Source organism: Trifolium pratense, linkage group LG7, assembly GCF_020283565.1.
Source record: "Trifolium pratense cultivar HEN17-A07 linkage group LG7, ARS_RC_1.1, whole genome shotgun sequence".
Taxonomy (NCBI): Eukaryota; Viridiplantae; Streptophyta; class Magnoliopsida; order Fabales; family Fabaceae; genus Trifolium; species Trifolium pratense.
In genome coordinates this window covers 16,254,431-16,277,525 of record NC_060065.1, presented here as the reverse complement: position 1 = coordinate 16,277,525, position 23,095 = coordinate 16,254,431, and the positions used below count along the sequence as shown (strand labels likewise).

General features: G+C 32.5%; 2 protein-coding genes across 12 annotated transcripts; one reads left to right on the top strand and one right to left on the bottom strand.

Annotated features, from left to right (window-relative positions):
- Window positions 1-42: 42 nt before the first annotated feature.
- Window positions 43-1,637, bottom strand: LOC123894452 (B3 domain-containing transcription factor VRN1-like). Its single transcript, XM_045944462.1, has 4 exons — window positions 1,547-1,637; window positions 625-1,090; window positions 401-546; window positions 43-298 (listed from the first exon to the last, which is right to left on the bottom strand). The coding sequence occupies exons 1-4, from the start codon at window positions 1,616-1,618 to the stop codon at window positions 68-70; spliced, it is 915 nt and encodes a 304-aa protein (XP_045800418.1). The 5' UTR covers window positions 1,619-1,637; the 3' UTR covers window positions 43-67.
- A 3,096-nt stretch (window positions 1,638-4,733) lies between these two features.
- On the top strand, window positions 4,734-15,185 carry LOC123894451 (protein tesmin/TSO1-like CXC 2). Of its 11 annotated transcripts, none has more exons than XR_006803814.1 (15): window positions 4,946-5,358; window positions 5,437-5,481; window positions 5,595-5,642; window positions 5,823-5,873; window positions 6,202-6,282; window positions 6,538-6,610; window positions 7,339-7,440; window positions 7,751-7,906; window positions 8,528-8,575; window positions 8,667-8,710; window positions 8,811-8,835; window positions 9,359-9,847; window positions 9,931-10,026; window positions 10,105-10,171; window positions 10,284-10,648. XR_006803814.1 is itself a non-coding variant. In XM_045944461.1 (7 exons), exons 3-7 carry the CDS (start codon window positions 9,018-9,020, stop codon window positions 10,382-10,384), a joined length of 354 nt encoding a protein of 117 aa, XP_045800417.1. In that variant the 5' UTR covers window positions 8,667-8,710; window positions 8,811-8,835; window positions 8,928-9,017; the 3' UTR covers window positions 10,385-10,648. The 11 variants fall into 11 exon arrangements, 2 of the variants coding, with proteins under 2 accessions (XP_045800417.1, XP_045800416.1); XR_006803810.1 differs by having other exon boundaries at window positions 4,948-5,358; window positions 9,776-9,847; XR_006803809.1 differs by having other exon boundaries at window positions 4,934-5,358; window positions 8,811-9,847.
- Window positions 15,186-23,095: the final 7,910 nt, after the last annotated feature.

Below are 23,095 nucleotides of genomic sequence, written 5' to 3'. Positions count from 1 at the left end.
TTTTTAATTTCAAAGGAGGAAAGTGCTACTATTACTCAAAATAACTACATTAATTAACTTTGTCCCTTTAAAAAACATGAACATTAAAAACTAAATCTTTCTTGTTTATCAGTTCAAAGATACAAACATCTCCTGGTTGCAGTCCACTTTCACTTGCAAACTTTGACCAACCGGCTGAAAGGCGTCGACCATTTTTATCGTCACTACAAAGCAGTTTCAGATTCCATGATCTTTTTCCAATCTGCAGCATCACATGCTTCTCTTTGTTCTCAATAACACCTTTTAAACTTGGTACACACTGCATAATAGTATAGTATTATTATTAATCATTATAATTTATAACCACCAATATATAACAGCACTGCATGAAATAATCCAAATTTAGTGTTTAAAACCTTACCATCTGACCTTTTACCAGTTGATAAGGCTTTATGAGAATTGTGAAAAAAGGATTGCTTGAATTGAATTTTGCAGCTACTTTCTGAGCTTTAGCTTCCTTTGGCCAATTCAAGGATGAAGTACTTTTAGTAGTGTTCTCAGTCTCACCTGCATTTATGTGTGGAATGTAGAGCATATTGAGAATGTTGAAGAATTAATCATGAAACTAAGAACTAAGATATATACCTCTAACTTTCTTATGTGGTCGAGGAGATCGACCTATTGGTGACCTTTGTTTGTTCTTCTTCCGTTTAGGCCATTCATCCAAAATCTCAACTGATTCATCATCACTATGATCAATAGTACTATTGTTCTTTTCATCCAAAATCTTAACCGATTCATCGTCACTATCGCCAACATTTTCATTTTTATCATCATCAGTGTAAGATGAAGGATCATACTCTATTTCTAATGTATTCTGGCCAAGTATAATCACATTGAAGTTGGAAGTTCCTTTTCTATATTTAAATAACACCAAACAACCTTGTTGTAGAGAGTAATTTTGAGTAAAAGATTTCCAACCTTTTTCAAACCAAATCTCACCATTGACTTTTTTCCAATAAACTTTCCAGTTGGTGCCATCAGGAGGCTTGATCAACACTGGATTTGATAGACCAACTCCATAACTCTTTGTAAACTTATTTGGTATTTTCTGTAAAAAATTAAATAACCCCTTTTTTGGTCACTAAGCAAAAGGTATCAAACATGTCTTTATCTGCACACGTGAGACAAGTCTTTCACCATGCACAATTTTGTTTTTCATCACTAGATCAATAAGTTTCACTGCTGAATCAATATGACATATTATACATCTAATTTGATCCAACGGTGAGATGTACCGATCAACGGTGAGATGTACCGATCAAATGGTAAAAAAAACTTGTACTATGGACTTTAGCCATCAAATATAGGTATTCCTTCTAGGAATACAACACTCATTTAAACATTCATGTGTGATGTGTATAAGTAATAAAATTTGTAGTACTAAAATAAACAGAACATATGTGAAATGCAAATATATGTATGACAAAATGTATGTGTGGTTGTTACATGATAGAAATTTTAAGTAAATAGTACTAATAATAATATACAGTATATGAATGCTTACAAGTGTTTGAAGATTAGTTTGGAGGATGATCTTGAAGAAACGGACGGAGAGAGTAGCATTTCTCTTAGCCATGGATGATGGAGAGAGAGAGTGAGTGAATAATGTGTTGTTTGATTGATTGTGTCATACACTCCAATGACATAATGGTGGTCAGAGCAAGCAAAGCTCTTTCATTTATGAATGCTTATAATTAAGCGCTACCTGCCTAATGTCATTATTAATTACATCTCATTACTCATCCGGCTCTTCATATTTAACCTTTCACATTTTTATTAAGCAAATGCTAACGTGTGTCCTGGGACACTTTTTAAGACTTTAAATAGTAATTTTTTTATAGATTTTTTTATGGCAATGCGTAAAGTCAACGCATTGAAAATTGTATCGTTTAATTTTTTGAATAAAAAATTTCTTAAAATAGATATTCATAATCAAAATTATGTCTTGACATACGTGCAATAGTCAATGGGTCTTATATTTTGGGACGGAGGGAGTAACAAATTTGTCACTCAATTTGTGTGTGTCAATCAAATTCGTTTTTTAATTATTCGAAATAGCTAAAATGTTCTTGAATTTTTGAAATTTACATCTAATCAGTTTCTCTATTAACTTGTTAATGGTACTAACATGTCACGTTATCTGCTTACACGTCCTTCCACATCATCAGCTAGCCACGTGTCCATGGACCAATTTGATTGATTTTGAAATTTGAAATTCGAATGTCAAAAAATTTCACTCTTCGCAACGGTTCAAATTTCACTATTTTCATAAAACGACTATATTAAATCGGTCTATGAATTATTACACTTAATATCAAACAGGTCTTTGAATTTTTACACTTATAATCAAATTTGACCATGTATTTACAAAGTTGATACTCCCTCTGTACCACAATATATGTCACATTCTCACTTTTACGCATATTAAGAAATTTGTAACTAATATGAATCTTGTCAAAAATGATATTTTTTTTCCTGTTTTACCCTTGATAGAACATATCTCTCTCTCTCTCTCTCTCTCTCTCTCTCTCTCTATATATATATATATATATATATATATATATATATATATATATATATATATATATATATATATATATATATATATATATATATATATATATATATATATATATAGGGGTTTTCTAACTTAGACCCTAGTTAGGTCTAAGTTAGCAAGGTGCACCTTTTCAATTGGACCAAAATACCCATTCTTTTAATTTTTGAAAGAATAGAGCAACAGGGGCATTTCTGTAATTTTCTGCAATTTTGCCAACCATATACACGCGCCCCACCTTCTTAAACCATTAATAGACGCGGATCCAGTGTCGCGCGCGTACCGAAGGACCATGGTTACAGACCGTTGATTTCCATCAGACAGCCAAGATTTGATCTCATCAAGGCTGTCTGATCAATCAGACAGCCCAGATCATCCTGATCCATCAGATTCAAGAGCCTGCGTCACACTGGATTACAACCTGGAGGGAGAAAAATTTGCTTTTTAAAAGTAGGACACGTGTCACACAATGGTTGGCTGGGCGTGATTTTTGTTCATTTTTTACTTTGAACTCAACTATTTCGTTGTAAATTAATTTTTTATTTTTTTATTTTTATACCAAAATTCATAATTTTTTTTTTCTACAAATAGAGACTTGGTTCGTTTGATTTGGACACCGAAAAAAAAATGCAATTTTTCACTACCTTAATCTCATTTATTGTTTACTAAATACGTTACTTGTGTGTTGTAATTTAACACGCACCACTCAACCAACTCACTGAAACCATTATACCAGGAAAATAGTAGATAATATTCTGGAACTTTTGGTATATTTTATGAAATTTTTGGAGACCTGAAACTATTTTTAGTTAATTAAATGAGATAAAACGGTAATAAAAAACTAATGTTTGCTTCTGAAACCATTTTACTGGTAGAATGGTTGCACATAGTTGTATTCTGAAACCATTTTACTGGTAGAATGGTTTCAATGAGTAATTTATTAATTGTGTTTGCTTCTGAAACCATTTAGCTGGTATAATGGTTTCAGAGAGTTGTAATCTGAAACCATTTTGCTGGTAGAATGGTTTCAGTAAGTTGATTATTAGTTATTTGCTTCTGAAACCATTTAGCTTGTAGAATGGTTGCACATAGTTGCATTCTGAAACCATTTTACTGGTAGAATGGTTTCAGTGAGTAATTTATTAATTGTGTTTGCTTCTGAAACCATTTATCTGGTACAATGGTTTCAGAGAGTTGTAATCTGAAACCATTTTGCTGGTAGAATGGTTTCAGTAAGTTGATTATTAGTTATTTGCTTCTGAAACCATTTAGCTTGTAGAATGGTTGCACATAGTTGTATTCTGAAACCATTTTACTGGTAGAATGGTTTCAGTGAGTAATTTATTAATTGTGTTTGCTTCTGAAACCATTTATCTGGTACAATGGTTTCAGAGAGTTGTAATCTGAAACCATTTTGCTGGTAGAATGGTTTCAGTAAGTTGATTATTAGTTATTTGCTTCTGAAACCATTTAGCTTGTAGAATGGTTTCAGAGATTTATACTCTGAAACCATTTTCCTGGTAGAATGGTTTCAGTGAGTTGATGTAAGGTAGTGAAAAATGAGATTAAGGTAGTGAAAAATTGGGTTTTTTTTTCTGTGTCCAAATCAAACGAACCAAGTCTCTATTTGTAGAGAAAAAAAAATTATGAATTTTGGTATAAAAAATAAAAAATAAAAAATTAATTTACGACGAAATAATCGAGTTTAAAGTATTAAATGAAAAAAAATTAACGCAGCCAACCATTGTGTGACACGTGGCCTTACCTTTTCAAAAAGTTTTCTCTCTCCGCCCATCCTTCCACCAAACGCGCGCCTGTCGGCGCGTGTGATGCACGCGCGCTGATTGTGTCCAATAACACGCTGCCACGTGTCCTGGGGGGGGAAAAAGAAGTGGGGGGCGCGTGTATTGTTGAGTAAAATTACAGAAATGCCCCTGTTGCTCTATTCTTTCAAAAATTAAAAAAATGGGTATTTTTGTCCAACTCAAAAGGTGCACCTTGCTAACTTAGACCCAACTGGGTCTAAGTTAGCAGCCCCCATATATCTATTACAATATAAGAAAGTTCATTACCATGGAAAAATCAGTTTTGCCCTTTCTTCAGAAATTGCCAAGTGTCCATTTCAAGGGCAAATGCAGTCCAAAAATTAAGTAATGGAACCAGATGAAGGGCTAACCGAGCCAAATGGCTGGCTAACTAAGCCAAATTCAGATTTTGTGAGACAAAATTGAACTTTATTTCAAGCCATGGTTGCATTTGAAGTGGATCAATTGGTTTTGAAGTGTTTACTTTATGTCACATCAATAACTTTTCCTTTGAAAAAATCAAAACTGACAAAACTGTGTTACTTAGTTTTCTTACTTCCCTCTCCATTCATATTTTCTTCACATCGCCCAAGAACAAATTCATCTTTCTCTCCGGAAATCTTCATCATTGTTTGGTACCAAGAAGCCCAAGCAGAAGAAAAAACAAAATTGCTGGCAGAAGAGCAGTGTAACGTCACTTTCATCACCAACAAAAAATCTGACTGTTTATCGTTTTAAATTCAAAGCTCTAGAGAAAAAGCAGTCAAAGCTCTACCACTTTCAAATTCAAATTTCAAACTCTCTTCCTCCTCTCTCTCTCTCTCTAAACCCCAAAGCTTTTGAGACTCTGATCGGAGATCGAACACGATGGATGAAGAGTATGATGTCATCGTTTTAGGTACTGGTCTTAAGGAATGCATTCTCAGTGGTCTTCTCTCCGTCGATGGCCTCAAAGTAAGTTGTCTTCCATTTTTCGATTATCATTCTGTTATTACTGTTATCGGTCGTGTTTGATTCGTTTTTGCTGCTTAGGTTCTTCACATGGATATTGAAAACTGAGCTCCTCCCTCCCTCAAGGTATGTTCATTTATTTCTGCGTTTTTTGAAATCCCTAATTTTCTTATATCTAATTTATAATCCCTACTTTTCTAATCCCTCTTTTTATTTTGTTTCTCTCATTCTTTTATCAGGAGGTAAACTTTTCATTCCTGAAACCTGAATCATGTTCTCCCATAAGTGTAGGTATCATTTTTTCTTTTCTGGATCTATTTTCTTTGTTTTCTGTTTGTATTTAAACGATTCATGAACTTTAATTGATTGTATTTGAGTAGTATTCAGTTGATGTTTGGGATTTGAGTAGTTATGTATTTTCATTTCAGAATTCAATTTTTTAAATTAGGGTTTGTTTTCATTATCAGAAAATGGACTAAAGTGTTTCAGAATTCAATTATCAGAATTTGAGGAAAAAGGTATGTCTTTCTTCTTTGAAATCCCTAATTCTTCAATAGTGTTTATTATATCTGATTTTATAATCCTCTTCCTTTTTTTTTTTTTTTTCTTTTTTTGAAAATATTGTTGCTCAGTTGTCATATTTATTAGGATTTGTTTCTATCTTTTAGTTAATAATCCCTACTTTTTAGTAATTATTAGTGGGATTTAGATGGTGAAATATAAGGGACTACATGAATGTCACAACACTGTTTAGTTATCACTTCAATATGATTGATTTGTTTTTGTTAAATTTTAGATTTTTTTTTTTAAGATTTGTATCAATTTTAATTTGTTTTATTTGTTCAGGCTCACAAACCCAATGACAACAAAGATCGATGAAGCAGAGCACACGGCCCAGCGACGACAAATGTTATTGTCTGATTTTTGGTATATTCTTTCTTTTTCAAAATAACTAATGTTTAATAAGCATCTATTTTGTTTCATTTGTATTTCTAACCCCTAATTTTGTATTTCTTTGTTTTCATTTTGTTTTAGAACTAGAGTTTGATAACTACTATATGTTTTTCTTATTTTGTTTTGTTATTTACATGAAGCTTATTTTAGAGGTGGTCTGCTGGGTTCTTATATTGGTGTGTTTCATTCTTACTGGTCCTAAATTTGTTAGTTGAATTCTTTTCTCAGGAACCTTGGCAGCTGCATTGGTGGAAATTTGCTCGAGATCCTAATTTTGAGGGATTGCATGCATCTCAAAGAAGTAAGGTTATAGACTAAGGCTTATAATACATTTCTGGTTCCTTATTTATTTTGAAACTTCTGCCTCTGAAATGCTTCTAATTCATGTGCAGATGGAAGTTTCTAATGCTTTCACTTTGTTCATTATTTCTAATTCATCTTCACAAAAAGACTCATTTTAGTGAACATGTCTACTCTGCCAAATTGCAGGCATGAACAAATTCAAATTTCTAAATTCCTCCAAAAATTTCAAAAACAATAGTAGCAATAGCAGCTCTAAAGTACAAAGATTCTCTCACACCTCTCTCTCCTCTTCCCCATATACTCATTCCTTTCAATTAATATCCAAGATTCACTAACACTTCTTTTTCACCGTATTGTTCAAATTTTCTTTGTATGGATTTGACATGTATAAGCATCAAGATACTTTTGATAGGGTAAATTAATGTGTGCATTTTTTTTTTTTAGTTTTCTAAAATTTCTCAAATATTAATTGAAAATTTGGTTTGGATTATGGTGTTGTTTGATTCTGGTGTTATGAAGCACACTGCATTTAGTAGTTCTCTCCTTCTCCTACTCACCATTACATGTCTATGTGTATGATTTGACTTTGCACTTGGATAATTGAATTGAAAACTTTACCTGACTACTACTTCTTTATTCTTAGTTATATTTTGATTCAACAATATGATTAAGGTCATTTATATTTGTTTTCTAATTATGTGGTGTTGCTTTTGCTTATGAAAACAGGATGTTTATAAGAAGCCAAACTATGTCCAAATATTTGTAAAGTCACAATTATTGGAATGCGCATTTGCTTAAAGGAGAAAAGAGAACAAGTTTGTTTGAATGGTAAGAAACTTTTTTTTCCTTGCTCATGTATTTTCTGTGTGTATGTGCTTTCACGTTTTCTTTTTTACTTTATATGTCTTCAAGCTATTTCTCATTGTAATAGTTTCCAATATAACAAATCAAGTTGTTGATGTGTTGGACTTCTTTTTCTCTTATTCCAAATTTTAGAAATAGAATTTGATTTCGTTTGATTATGTGTTGTATTATACTTGTGGTTTTTATCTAGAAAGGCAGTTCGAGTTCGTTTATATGAGATGCCTTTTTATTTACTTACTTTTTGTCATTTTATTGAATATGTTCTTTGGTGCAGGGTCTAATATGACATTGTGTGACAGGCTTGAGTTGAAATGAGACTTTGCTATTTTTCAATTGGGATCTTCTTTTCTGCTAGACAGGGGTTTTTATGTTGTTATTCTTCTCTACATACATGTTTAGGGCTGAAAATATGCTTTTGAGTGTTCATTTGGTAAGCTTCTTTCCAATTTAATAGGATTCTTATTTTTTTAGTAATATTTTGTGGATCTGCTTTAGTCTTTATTTAATATAGTTAGCTAAATTATGATCGATTCATGCTAATCAATCAGTATGTAAAAAATCACTTTTGCATTTTTGTACAACAGTGCCTAACAACAGTTGTTATAGAAGGGGCAACTTTAACTTTGTTTATGCCTGAATAATACAGTAGAGATTCTTGGCTAAGAGTACATGTTTTGTGAGTTTCTTATTGACTAATTTCATTACAATGCTTAAAGCTATGGATTGTTAATCCGTTTTTATCATTATTTGATTTATACACTTTAGTACCCAAGCATATTTCTTCTAATGATTTATCTTAATCTCACCATCCATCCAACTACCCTCTTATTCTATAAATTCCTTCTGTTTTAATGTTAATGCTTCAGTGTTGTTTATATATTGTTAATGTTTTGATCACTTTGTACTTTAATGGTTGATGCTTAAACTCTTTGATAATTTAGGTGGCATCACTATAGAGTTTGTCTACATTTTTAATTTTTTTTTTTGTTATGAAAATTAATGGATTAATTATATATAATGCATTTGATACATGAAATTATTGTTTGTTCAGATTTACAAATCCAGCAACGACAAAGATCGATGAAGATTTGGAATTACGGTATTGTTTTTCTTGGCTTTGGATTTCATGGGTTTCACACCATTGTTCTGTTTAATGAGTTCTGTGTTTTCTTTGGTCAATTGACATGCAGGTATCCTCATAAAGGAATGTTCAAAGAGCTTCCCAAAAAGCAAGGTATTTGAAACCCATGAAGATATAATTGAAATCCCTTCCTTATTTCATGATTTCATTTCATATTCTGATTTCTTTTTTGTGAATTTTATTGTTTGTTTAGGTTCACAAAATTACGGTTTGATTGTGTAAGTTTTCTAAACTTTATTTGATTGTATTTGAGTAGTATTTAGTTCATGTTTGGGATTTGAGTAAGTTTTCGTTTTGATTTTCGTTTCAGAATTAAATTTTATCAGAAAACTTGGGTTTGTTTTGATTATCAAAAAATGGAATATAGTGTTTCAGAAATCAATTATTAATATAGTTGTTCATGAATTTGAAGAAAAAGGTATGTCTTTTTTTATTTGAATTCTCTATTTTTCTTCAATTGTGTTTCTTATATCTGATTTTATAATCCTCTCTCTCTATTTTTTTTTTTTTTGAAATTATTGTTGCTTAGTTGTCATATTTATTAGGATTTGTTTCTATGTGTTTTAGTTAATAATAATCGCTACCTTTTAGGAGTTGTTAGTGGGATTTAGATGATTTTCTCAAATACAATATGACTGATTTGTTTTTGTTAAATTTTAGATTTTCTTTTTTTTTAGATTTGTATCAATTTTTGTTTTTTTGTTTTGTTTTTGATTTGTTTTATTTGTTATTCCAAAGCAGCGCCAGCGTGGTTTCCTTCTTTTATTTTCCTTCCCACACGTTGTTGCTTTCTTTCTCCATCTTCGCACCATTCCATTTTGGTGAAAAACCAAAAGCTGCTTTGCAATCCTATTCTACGAGCTTTGACCAAAACTTTCAAATTTCACAAGCTTTGGCAGAAAAGATGTAGCGTCACTTTCATCTGTCTCTCTCAAAGCAAAATATTGCAGCACTACTCTGTTGTTTTTTGTTTTGTTGACTGATTTCAAAATTCAATTTCTCCCTCTAACTCACTTTCTTATTCATCTCACTCCATTTTTTCCTGATTCCTTCTCTCCAAAGATTGCAAATTGTTTCTCCATATGTTATTTCTCAATTGTTTGTTCAGATTATTTTTGGTATATTCATGAAGATATTGTTCTTCAAACTTGCAAACAGAGTGAATCTCGCAAGCCTCTTGCATTTGCTCCTAAAGTCATTCCAAGTGCAGACTCCGTGACTGAAGTTTTGGTTAGAAGATAAATCGAATTTATTATTTTGCTGTTGGTGATTCTAAGAATTTTTTTAGTGTATTAATTATTATCTTCTTACAGATTGACCCAAACAAAACTCCAACTTCAGCACGCCATAAAAGAGGGTGCAACTGCAAGAAATCAAGCTGCCTAAAGAAATATTGTGAATGCTATCAGGTACTGATTCTTATTATATGATGTATACCTCCACTTTCAGTTATAATATGAATTACTTACGGTAGTTTTCTTTTAAAGGGTGGTGTTGGTTGCTCCATTAGCTGCAGATGTGAAGGGTGCAAGAATGCATTCAGCAGAAAGGATGGTAAGCTTTCCCTTACATTGCTCACTATGGCAGCAAGGAGTTTCCAATCAGGAACTTTAGCTTTCAATTTGACTTATGCGTCTTTTAATCCCTTTTATCAACTTTTGTTCAGGGTTCGCTTCAATAGGAATAGAAGGTGAGATAGAAGAAGGAGTGGTTTATTACATTTACATTCATGCTTTCGTAGCCTTTTTGTATAATTTAATTCTTTAAACATTTTATAATATGATGATGATTAGAGTGATATAAACAAATATGTTAGTTTTGCATCACTATACCAAACAACTTTATTTATACTTCTTCCAAAACATGCCTTATTAGTTTATGTGTATTTAGTGGTATAGTTATCATATGATTTTCAGTTATTCAAATAATAACCGTTAGTTCTCTTCTCCTTATTTGATTAAAGTGATTTTTGTACCATTAACAGCATAACATGTTTGGTCACTCATTATAAAGGTTTATTGACCCCTTTAATCTTTTTTTGAGGCATTAATCAATTTAATCTTATAACCTACAAATTCATTTATCTCTTGAAGTATTCATGTTGAGTTTATACCAAGCCCTAAAGAATGAAGTATCATGGAATTTTAGTCACAGATTTTTTACAAGCACCGTAATAAGTATCATAAGTATTACTCCGGCTGTAATGATACAGAGTATATGGGAATCAGGCCTTGAAACTTTTTTAAACATGTGATCTACTTCTAATTTTTTTATATATGTTTTGTAGCATAACTAAAGTAGTTAATGATTATGTAAATCTAAACATGTTTCAATGATATAAAAGTTTTCTTTAAAACAAAGTACTTGCACATTGAAATACGTATGTAAATTACACTAAGAAATATGTCATCTTAATTGAGGAGAAGAAAGTAAAAAAATATTATTTTGTCATTAGAAATATGCCTCTAAAGTAATTTTTAACTAAGAAATATTTTTAAGAAATATTTTTTGTCATTTGATTGAATGAGATATTTTTGGGTGGTCATGAGACGAAAAAAATTTATTTGGTCGCACACACAAAATACAACATATAATATAATTTTTTCTACATTCACTTTTTCTTGTGTGTGATCAAATAGAATTTTTTAGTCTCATGACCACACAAGAATATCTACAATTGAATATAGTTATTTGTACTACATACTTCTTTTAAATCTTAAGAGCAACTACATATGAAGTTGTGGAACAATTAGATATTCAAGAGTAAGTGAAATATTAAATAGGGTAGGTTAGTGTAATGTTAAAAAATAGAGGGGGTGAGTGACATTTTAACCTAACTCAAGGAGGTCAATGAAATTTCCTTTTTTATAATTATGCCTATTCAATAGGCTTGAAATCTTTACGCATAGATTTTTTTTACTAATACATTAATTTGATGAATTGGTCTTCAATGAAATTTATTTTAAGTTTTTATCTAATGTATTGTTTTGATGAATTAGTCTTCAATGAAATTTATTTTAGTTTTATATTTTCCAAGAATATTAGAGCATGAATTTCATGTTACAAGTAAATGGAGTAATATTTCTCACTTCTATTTAGTAATTCTAACTTCTATGTATTATCCATTCATTCTTATCTAATTAGATTAATTGCGACTTAAGAATTCCAATTTTAATGATAAAATGGTTCAATATCATCTAATTACATTAATTTTCACTTAGAAATTCTAACTTCATAGTACAACAGAGTAATATAATTTTAGTTTTAGCATCAATAAATTCAAAATTTTATATCTCTAAAAAACGCGCGGGGGGCTCGGCAGGGCTATACGATTTTATCTAGACTTTATTAGACACACGAGAGGCTATACAATTTTGACTTTTGAATCTTATTTTGGGGTTTTTTTATCAGGTGGTTTTTTATTTTCTAACTTCATGTGATATCTCATCTAATTACATTAATTTTCACTTAGAAATTCTAACTTCTTAATACAACGGAGTAATATAATTTAAGTTTTAGCATCGATAAATTCCAAATTTTATATCTATAATAAACATGCAGGCGGTTCGGCAGGGCTATACGATTTTATGTAGATTTTATTATACACACAAGAGACTGTATAATTTTGACTTTTGAATCTTATTTTGGGTTTTTTTTTATCAGGTGGTTTTTTATTTTTTAACTCCAGATGATATCTCATCTAATTACATTAATTTTTCACTTAGAAATTCTAACCTCATAATACAACAGAGTAATATAATTTAAGTTTTAGCATCAATAAATTCCAAATTTTATATCTCTAAAAAATACGCGGGGGGCTCGATAGGTCTATACGATTTTATGTAGCTTTTATTATACACACGAGAGGTTGTGTGATTTTGACTTTTGAATCTTATTTTGGGTTTTTTTTTATCAGGTAATTTTTTATTTTCTAACTCCAGGTGATATCTCATCTAATTACATTAATTTTCACTTAGAAATTCTAACTTCATAATACAACAGAGTATTATAATTTAAGTTTTAGCATCAATAAATTCCAAATTTTATATCTCTAAAAAAACGCGGGTGGCTCGGCAGGGCTGTACGATTTTATGTAGCTTTCATTATACACACGAGAGGCTGTACGATTTTGACTTTTGAATCTTATTTTAGGTTTTTTTTTATTAGGTGATTTTTTATTTTCTAACTCCAGGTGATATCTCATCTAATTACATTAATTTTCACTTAGAAATTCTAACTTCATAATACAACAGAGTAATATAATTTAAGTTTTAGCATCAATAAATTCCAAATTTTATATCTCTAAAAAACACGCGGGGGGCTCGGCAGGGCTATACGATTTTATGTAACCTTTATTATACACACGAGAGGCTGTATGATTTTGACTTTTGAATCATATTTTGGATTTTTTTTTTATCTGGTGTTTTTTTTTTCTACTTTACCTTTTTGTTAATAAGTTCATTGTACTTTCTACATTACTCTACAAATTTATTTTGTTTTGCACAATATGTTTAGGATGATTTCTCAATCCGTCTCCCAAAAACGCGGGAGCTTACCATAACCGTGTTTTCAGTACTTCAGTTATTCGATGACTAAACACCCAAAAATAATGTAGCTTAACATCAAGTACTATAAACATCAATATACTATAACATTGTAGCTTGACACCCAATATTCTATCATATAATCGGTATATTTATCCCATATTTTGTACCGGATGAATTTTATTCTTGAAGAAGATGTTTAGACCGAAAGATTTTTGGAGATACACATTACTGATGGTCATGTAAAATGGGAGAAATATCTTGGTAACAATATAATTTTTTTATAACATTTGTCTAATTGTTATATTTAAAAAAACTTATGTCATTATTTAAGCATAATGACTGCTGAATTAAGTGTATAACTCTTTAGATTATATCACCATGCTTAGAAAATACTTAATTGGAGTGTTTTATGAGTATTTGTAGGTTATAACACTAAGCATATTGTTTACGGAAATTTCACAATACTTTTGAACACCATACATTTTCATATTATGAATATCATAGAATAAGTATATGTCTCCCATATTGTATACCAGATGATTATGATTCAACAAGAAGGCGTTGAACCCGATAGGTCTTGGGAGATGAACATCAGTCAACATCATGCAAATCAGAGAACCGTCTTGGTAAGAATATAGTTTGTTTTTTAATATTCTTGCTATAAGTTTAAATTGCTTATGTTACCTAAAATTGTATTTTAATCTTGCTAATATACAAGCTGGCTCAAGATGTCGTTTCACTTTAGCAGATCCACCTCAAGTCTTGAATGTTGTTGTCATGGATCAACAACAGTAATTGTATTATGTTAAATGAACTTATCATGACTAATGTGTTGTAGTTGATTATGTTATTAAGTTAGATCTTTGATTTAAACAATGCTTTGTATTGTTGTCTAATGTTGTTTTTTGGTTTTCAGTTAAAGTTTTAAATATATAAACAGTTATATTTATTGGTTATATTATATTAAAAAAGTTACGTCATTATTCAATCATATCAGCTATAGTCGCAAACAATAGGTGATTTATACTTTCATGCTTTCTATTATTAAATGCTTTAATAAAAACAATAGGTGTATCTGTTATTAGATTGATACTTATCAACAAAAGTGTTTAGTTTGCAATTAACACAGTAGCAAAAGGAACATCTAAGTTAACAATGTCAAGACAGAAAAAAATTCAGCAGCATTTACTTTATAATTATCATACAATCATTATTAATCACCTATGACATAGTACATTACATTTAATTTGTTTTCTTTCTTTTAGACAATTTAACCGTGAAAATTATGGAGAAATTGATCCGGATTACGCTGAATTCCTTAACAAATATGGTGAAGATTATTATGATAGATTGGAAAATTCCAGACATAACAACACAGATGCTGGTGTTCAAAATGCACCTAACACTTACGCAGTCAGTTTTATTCCATTGGGATTTGCAGATCATGAAATTCCCGATGTGCATACCTTTGAATTCACTCTTAACCATTTCAACCATTTCAGCAAAACACAAATTGTAAGTTTTTATCTTTTCATTTCATTTTTCACATATGAAGTTAGTTTTTTTAAATGTCTATGAAATTTATTATCTATTATTTATATTGGTTTAATTCTTCAAATTTTGTTTTATAGACTTTGCCCAACGAATTCTCAACATATGTTCGTGATTTAAATTTGCAAACCCTAATTCTTGAAGTACCAGGAACAAACAGTTCAAAGGTACATTTAAGGTATCCAACCAATCCTTCTGAAAATGTCCAAATTGTTGGAGGATGGAAAAATTTTTGCTTTGACAATGGAATACAATTCGGTGATAGGCTTCGAATTGAATTCAAACATGTTTATCCAAATGTTGGCAAAGTTTTTAAGGTTACAACCTAATTGGATACATATATGTGAGATCCATATGTAACCTACCTAAATGTTTAATTTTTTGTTTCAAGTTTTCCTTCAAATTGTAATAGACATTGACAAGAAATTGTAATTCAGTTACTTTGATGTTTGATGTTTGATTTTACGTGTTTCATTTCTAATTCAGTTATATTAATGTTAATTTACATATGTGGACTTATGAAAAGTCGAACTGAAAAAAAATGCAGCGTAACGTTACGACCCGTGCGATAGCACGGGTCTATTACTAGTATATATATATATATGAAAATGTAAAATTATTGTTGTAGCTATCATTACCCCAATTAATCATTTCTCTCTTTATTATCACAAGTCCACAACTAATCCTTTGTCTCTCTCTGTTTGTTGGTTGACGTGTGAGAACTGAGAAGTTGTAAAGCTTCAGCAACAAAAAAATCCCTCCAATATGTTACCCCAAAGATTTTTCAAGCTTCCCTCCAAAGATTTTTCTGAAAATTTTGGTGAATCTTTGGAATTTTTCATTTTTCTACTCTAATTACAAAGATGGAGTTTTCTATTAAAGGTTGAGTCTTTGTGGTTAATTTCATGGTTGCTGTTTGGATTTTATAAAGAAAAAATATGGTTGGTAGTTGAAGCTTCATGCGTACTGTAGTTATGCAATTGTAATGAGAGTAGTAGCTTCCATTGGTACCGTAAAAGTTTTACATTGAAGCTTTACATTGGGAGTAGTAGCTTCCACTGGTTCAATAATGCTGAATTTGGTTGGCATGGGAAACCTAAATAAAAAAAGTAAAAAGAGTTCAACAAGGGTAGTTTTGGAAGATCAATAATAATTGTACATTGATACTGTAAAACGACATATATTGTGGTACAGTATCAAATTAGCCCTCAAAATTATGTCATTACAAAATAAAGGCAGTAGCTGTCTAATATAATCATTATAAATTCAAACTAAAAGTCACAAAGGCATAAGTGTCATTACAAATTCAAATTAAAAGGCACAAAATAAAATATTTTAGCTATTTCGTCCCTAAATTTTACAAACGTCGATTGAAGGTGTGAAAACACAAGAAGGGGGGGTTGAATTGTGTTTTAGTCAAGTTTAAAACTTTTTCAAGTTCTTAACTAAACTACAACAGCAGCGGATAAATAAACACAATAAAACAAGTTAAGAGAGAGAGAGAGATCACACAAGCAATTTATACTGGTTCCTCTCACAAAACGAGAGTAGTCCAGTCCCCTTGCACTTCCAAGGGATTTCACTATAATCACACAAGATTACACCTGCTCAAGCACACAAGCAAGAGACTTCACAACAATGCTCAAGCACACAAGCTCAAGACTTCACACTTAAGCACACAAGCTTAAGTTTCCTCAAGTAATAGTAAAGTATATGAAAGTATACAGATGCTCTTAGAAGAACCTAAAGAGAGCAAATACAAAGAGTACAGAGTATTTGACTAAAGTGCAAAAACACTTGATAAGAGGTTCAGAGTTTGTATACACAGAATTCAGAGTTTGTTCAGCGCACGTTCAATCCTTAATAATTGTTATATATTTAATGCAACTGATCCTTCTAGTATATATACCACCAGAAAAGAGTCGTTGCAAAAAGAACCGTTGGAGTTGATAATCTTTTGTCTTCAAGCAATCTGTCTTGATGCAGTTTGTTTGTATCTAAACTGAGTAAGAGTTTCAGATACTTTGACTACTGCAGAGTAGACTTTCCTTATTCAGCTAACAAGTCTGAAGACCCACGTTCTCAAGTGAGGACAGACAAAACGAGAGTAGCTGAACTGATCAGGCTTGAAAGGTCCTTTTCTTCATTGGTAGAAGAGTTGACTTGCAAAGGGAATCTTCACATCTTTCAAAAAGATCTTCAGAGGTTGATGAAGCTTTAGTTACTCAAGAAGTTCTGAAGACTTCATCATCTGAAGGTTGTAACTTCTGAAGTCCAACATCTTCTGAGCGCTTGTGAACTTCTGAATTCACATCCTCTGAGTTTCACTCAGAGCTTATCTGATGCTTATATCTGCGCACTTAAAATAAATTTTTAGTCCTTCCAATTGTTTATTAATACTTTGTTATCATCAAAACCTTTATAGATTTAGGGGCTAACATTTTTAAATCAATTTTGTTCCAACAATCTCCCCCTTTTTGATGATGACAAACATAAGTATTAATTGACAATTGTTGTTAAATTAACTTATCATGTTTCTCTTAGGTTTGTGAGGTTTGCAAGCTCCCCCTAAGATTGATACTTCTTAAAGCCAAAGCTTTAAGTTATATCCATGATATTTTAATTTAGTATAAGATTAAGATAATTTGAAATAAAACAAATTTCATATCTTTCTTCAGAGTGAGAGGTTTGCAAGCTCTCCCCCTAAGTCTCATAAGGCTAAGTTAAAATTGCACTCTTAGCTTATCCTTACTTATGAAATTTATTTCAGTTTCAACTAACTTAGTCTCCACATTGAAATACGTAAAACAACTTAAAAGTAACAACTTAACGGATAAAAGCGAGATAAAAGTGTGGTTTCAGCTTTGAAACTTATCACTTAACAATTAATGCGTAACTACTCCCCCTTTTGTCATTATCAAAAAGTAAAAAAATTTATATAACCAAGACAGTGAAAGAAGAAGACTAGTTGTTACAAAGGTGAATTTATTTCAAAAACAAAAAACAACGCGCTCAAAGGTTTATAAAAGGCGAACGAGTTAACATGCATTCTTCACATAAAAACAAGAATAAACGAGGATATCAAGAAAGATCAAGAAGAATGAGAAGGTTTAGTTCACGCATCGCAGAGTTTCGGAGAAAGAAAGAAGAAGAAAAACGCGAAAAAGATGAGAAAGATAAAGAAGACGACAAGAAACCACAAGAAGCTGAGATTATAATCATCTCATCAGATTCTGAAGCTGAAGAGAATGAAGATGATGCTGACTATGTTGAGTTCTTGGCTGGCTATGTTCCAGAAGAAGAACAAGAAGAAGAAGAAGAAGGGCAAAACCCAGATCCCATAGTAATTTCATCAGATGATGCTGAGGAGAAATCTGAGATTTCTTCTGAGTATTATCCATCTGATTAGGATTAGGTCGTCTTTTTCTTTTTCTTTTTACCAATGTACTCAACATTGTTAGATCATTAATAAAAATTTGCGTTTAAAAGCATCTTGTGTTCTTATGTTCTTATTTATCAAAGAAAGCTAGCACAAACAAAAATATAGCAAACCACATAACTAAGTGAAAATCCAAAATAAGAAATTGTTCAGACAAAATAAAGAAAAATATGAATATCAAGTTCAGAAGATAAAAGCATAAAACAAATAAGTGCAAAGAATCCCAAGGTTTCTTGAGAAAGGCTAAGAGCTGGTCAAATTTGTCATTCAGAGACCCCACGTTGGAAACAAGACCATCCACTTTGGATTCCAAATTGAGGTGAGCTGTCCTTTGCCTTTCCAAACCTTCTTGTTTTTCCCTCAGAGCTTCTTGAAAGATCTGCAACTGATTAACAACCACATGAGCTTGATCTTCAACCAAAGGTGCTTGTTCTTCAACCAAAGGTGCCTTGCCTTTATCAGAGGGTTCACCTTCCTCTGGATAATCGATCATCAGAACATCATCCTGATTCAGTACATCCAGTACATCCTCTTCTGGGGCATCCTCTTGATGTAGCTCATTTGCCAACTGGGCAACTCTAGCAGCAGCTTCTTCCAGACGTTCCTTCTCAACCCTGTGAGCTTCAAGACTCTGAAAGAGCTTGGAATCAATCCAGCATTCCTTAAAAACAGACATATGCCTTGCAGTAGCAGCAATAGCAGCAAGCTTAGCACGCTCATGCTTTTCATGATTAAATCCAGTCAGTCGTTTCAAATTAGCTCTTGCTAAGCTGTCCTTCAGAAGATACACTAAATCCAAATCCCGTTGTCCAATCACAGTCTTGATCTCATCACCCATTACATCCAGAGCTTTGCAGATTCTAGCCTTGATTAGTGACACCTCCATATCCACATCAGAGGGACACACCAGAAACTTGTCCTGAATATGGGATAACCTAAGTAGATCATCATATAGCTGATTGGAAAGGTTACCAAAAGGGTCAGAGGATGAGGGTGAGATGTTGGGAATGGTAGAGAGTTTTGTTGGGTCATTAGCAGGGTTGTCAATGATAACAACTTCTGCTTCTGAAGGTTTAGGAGCACAAGTATGAGTGCGTGCAGGAGAAGTATGCTTAGTACTTGGATTAGGATTGGGTTCAGGAGTTGATTCAGATGATGAGATGTCAGAGGTTGATTCAGGGTAAATGTGTTCAGGTGATGGTTCAGGAGATTTGTGTTCAGGGGTTGGTTTAGAAGCAATTTGTTCAGGGGTTGGTTCAGGAGATTTATGTGGAGAGGGTTGTTTGGTGGGAGAGGTTTGTTCAGCAGATGGAATATCTGGTTGAGGTTCAGATGGTGGAATGTCAGATGATACTATTTGTGGTTGAGGTTGAGGTAGAGGTGATTTTGGTTTAGGAGGTGAGGTAGATTTGTGGGTTTCATGAGTAAGAGGTTGATTATTGAGGGGGTCAGGGCTCAGATGTTTTTCTAGTTCAGAAAGAGGGTTATCAGAGGTTGGAATAATTGTGGGTTCAGGAAGTATAGTCCTAAGTGGTTTTGTATAACCTATTCCAATTTCAGCTTCATTAAAGACGTACTTAGGAGTCTTACCTTTAGGATCAGGAACATGTTTCTGACGCAGCCTAGTACTCAGAGTTTCTTCATCAGACTCAGTTTCTGATTCAGACTGAGTTTCAGAGGAGTCACTTTCTTCACTTTCCTCTTCATCATCAACAATGATAGGCTCCTTTGATGATGTTGCAGCAGCTTTCTTAGAAGTAGCTTCATATTTCCTTTTAGTTCTCTGCTCAGCAACAGCTTCTTCTACTTTAACCTTCTTCTGAGCCAGAAGATCTGGTTTTTCTTGTTCAGCTTTCCTCTTAGGTTTCCTCTTAGGATTATACAAGTTTGCAGGAGCTTTTGGAACCATACTCCTATCAACAGTATATCCTTCTTTTCTAAGAACTTCCAGATAGTCTTGAATGATGTGCTCAGCATCCATTTCAGAGATTACTGGATGTCCATCCACATACAGACGATCTTCAAGACTGGCTGTAAACTCTTGTGGAGGTGGAACCACTTTTGATGAGATGAGACGCATCTTGGTGAGAAAGCTAGCATTCAGAATCTCAGGAGTGAACTTCTTTTCAACAAGTTCTGGATGAAACTTCTTCAGATTTTGAACAACATGACCTTGATAGAGAAGGTCTGAGAGTAATCTTGGATAAGCTATAGCTGTCTTTCTCTGGGATTTGCTTAAGAAGATTGCCTCACAGATCCTCTCAAAGAAGTATTCTCCCAGATTCACTTTCATTTCTTTCAGAAGAAAGTAGATCAGATGACGATGAGTCCAGGAAATTGTATCAGTACCACCAACTCTTGGACTGATAGCAGCTAGTATGATCTTGAATAGCACTCTGCAGACGTCAGTCAAACCCTTGACTTTACCCTTCAGTTTCAAATCTGTACACATCAGAGCCAGAAGATCATCTCTGTACCTTGTGTCCTTCTCAAAAACATCCAACTCTATCCCAGAGTTATCCAAACCAAGCAACGCATTGAAATGAACAGGAGAGAAAGCTAAGTTCATACCACAGATATTTGACCTAATCTGTTTTCCAGTGAATTCCAATAAACCCATTTCTTTCCTAGATTTACCTTTTAAACTAGGATTCCTCTCAATAGCCGCACGTTCTTCCTGTTTAGCTTCAGCCTTATCAAAAACCTTAGCTTTCATCCAGAATTTCTTCAAGAGATCTGGGTAAATAGGACCATTTAGCATGCTGAAGTACTTATCCCATCCTTGAGCGGAGAAGTAATGTTTCACATCGAACCCATTTGCCTTCAAACTGTCAAAGTCGATCATCTTTTCAGAAAGAAAGATGAGCTCAGATTCTGGAAACTCCATTTCGTTCCCAACGATTTGAAGATTTCTAAACATGAAAGGTGGAATCTTTGTTGTTGAAGACGATGAAGAACCGGCCATGATGGAGTTAGGGTAAGGGTAGGAACTAATGAGAGAGAAAGAAGATTTTTGTTGGAGGTTTAGAGAGAAAATGAAAGTGTGGGTTGTGAGAGTGAGAAGTGTGCAAGTGTATTGTGTAAGTTTTATTTAAATGCACATAGTTAACACAAAAATAGCAAATTTGGGAAGTTACGCTAATTGACAGAAAGTTGAATACCAAAAATCATCATTAACCACCCACTACCTGACACACGTAGACCACGTGCAGAAATTTACTCGGTAACTGCTATTTTAATGGACAACTGTTCAGCAGTGAATACTAAACGTTTCCCACTTAAAATAGTTCAGAGCCTCTGAGATATTTAAAATTCTCTATCAGAGTTAAGTACTTCAGAGCTTGTGTTTCAGATGTTCTGAGACATAAGTTCTGATATACATAACCTCTTACACTTTAATTGCCAAAAAAAAATTTTCATTCAGAGATTGAAAACATGTTCAGATGTTTCTTTATAAAATCAAATCTTTCAATAGGTAAGGCTTTAGTAAATATGTCAACCCATTGATTTTCAGTATCAACAAACTTAATATCTATAATGCCTCTCTGAACATAATCTCTGATAAAATGGTGTTTGATTTCAATATGTTTGGCTCTAGAGTGTAGGATAGGATTTTTAGATAAATGAATGGCTGCAGTATTATCACAATATAAAGGAATATTGTTACTGCTTACCTGATAATCTTCTAACTGATATTTTAACCAGAGTAGTTGTGTGCAACACTTAGCTGCTGAAATGTATTCTGCTTCTGCTGTAGACAAAGCTATAGTAGTTTGTCTTTTACTAGCCCAGGAGATAAGGTTTTCACCAACAAATTGACAATTGCCACTTGTGGATTTTCTTTCAATTTTATCTCCAGCATAGTCAGCATCACAGAATCCATTTAGCACATAATCATTGGATTTCTTATAGAGAAGTCCAAGATTAGTTGTTCCTTTCAGATATCTAAAGATTCTCTTTACAGCAGTAAGATGAGATTCTCTAGGATCTGACTGGAATCTTGCACATAAGCATACACTGAATAAAATATCTGGTCTAGAGGCTGTCAGATAGAGTAAGGAACCAATCATACCTCTGTAGACCTTTTGATCTACTTTTCCTTCATCATCTGACTTGCTCATGTTGGTAGTTGAATGCATAGGAGTATTCATTATCTTGCAGTCATCTAGGTTGAATTTCTTCAGAAGTTCCTTGGTATATTTTGATTGATGAACATAAGTTCCTTCCTTCTTCTGATTGATTTGAATTCCAAGAAAGAATTTCAATTCTCCCATCATGCTCATTTCAAATTCATCCTGCATTATCTTAGAAAAATTCTTGCACAAGGAAGCATTAGTTGAACCAAAGATAATATCATCAACATAAATTTGAATGATTAAAATGTCTTCTTTGGTTGTTTTTCTAAAGAGTGTGCAGTCAACCTTCCCTTTCTCAAAACCCTTTTCAAGAAGGAAATTACTGAGTCTATCATACCAAGCTCTTGGAGCTTGTTTCAGACCATACAGTGATTTCTTCAATTTAAAAACATGTTCTGGGTTTGAGACATCTTCAAAACCAGGAGGTTGCTTAACATACACTTCTTCAGAAATAAAACCATTTGAGAAGGCACTCTTAACATCCATTTGATACAAAGTTATTCCATGATTAACAGCATAAGATAGAAGTAACCTGATTGCTTCAAGTCTAGCAACTGGTGCAAAGGTTTCAGTATAGTCAATCCTCTCTTGTTGACTATAACCTTGTGCAACCAATCTAGCCTTGTTTCTTACCACTTCACCTTGTTCATTCAGCTTGTTTCTGAATACCCATTTTGTTCCAATAATGTTCTTGTGTGAAGGTTTGGGCACTAGAGTCCATACATCATTGTCATTCCCTAATTTTGTCCTACTTTTTTTAAAAAAAATAAATTAATTTCTATTATTATTGTTGTTATTATTTAAA

Coding starts and splice junctions, on each gene's coding strand:
- LOC123894452 (XM_045944462.1), bottom strand. CDS start 1,618: ATGGCTAAGAGAAATGCTACTCTCTCCGTCCGTTTCTTCAAGATCATC. Junction 1,091..1,546: donor AAACTAATCTTCAAACACTT/GTAAGCATTCAT, acceptor AATTTTTTACAG/AAAATACCAAATAAGTTTAC. Junction 547..624: donor ACCACATAAGAAAGTTAGAG/GTATATATCTTA, acceptor ACATAAATGCAG/GTGAGACTGAGAACACTACT.
- LOC123894451 (XM_045944460.1), top strand. Junction 9,848..9,930: donor ACTCCGTGACTGAAGTTTTG/GTTAGAAGATAA, acceptor ATCTTCTTACAG/ATTGACCCAAACAAAACTCC. Junction 9,993..14,833: donor GGGTGCAACTGCAAGAAATC/AAGCTGCCTAAA, acceptor TGTTCGTGATTT/AAATTTGCAAACCCTAATTC.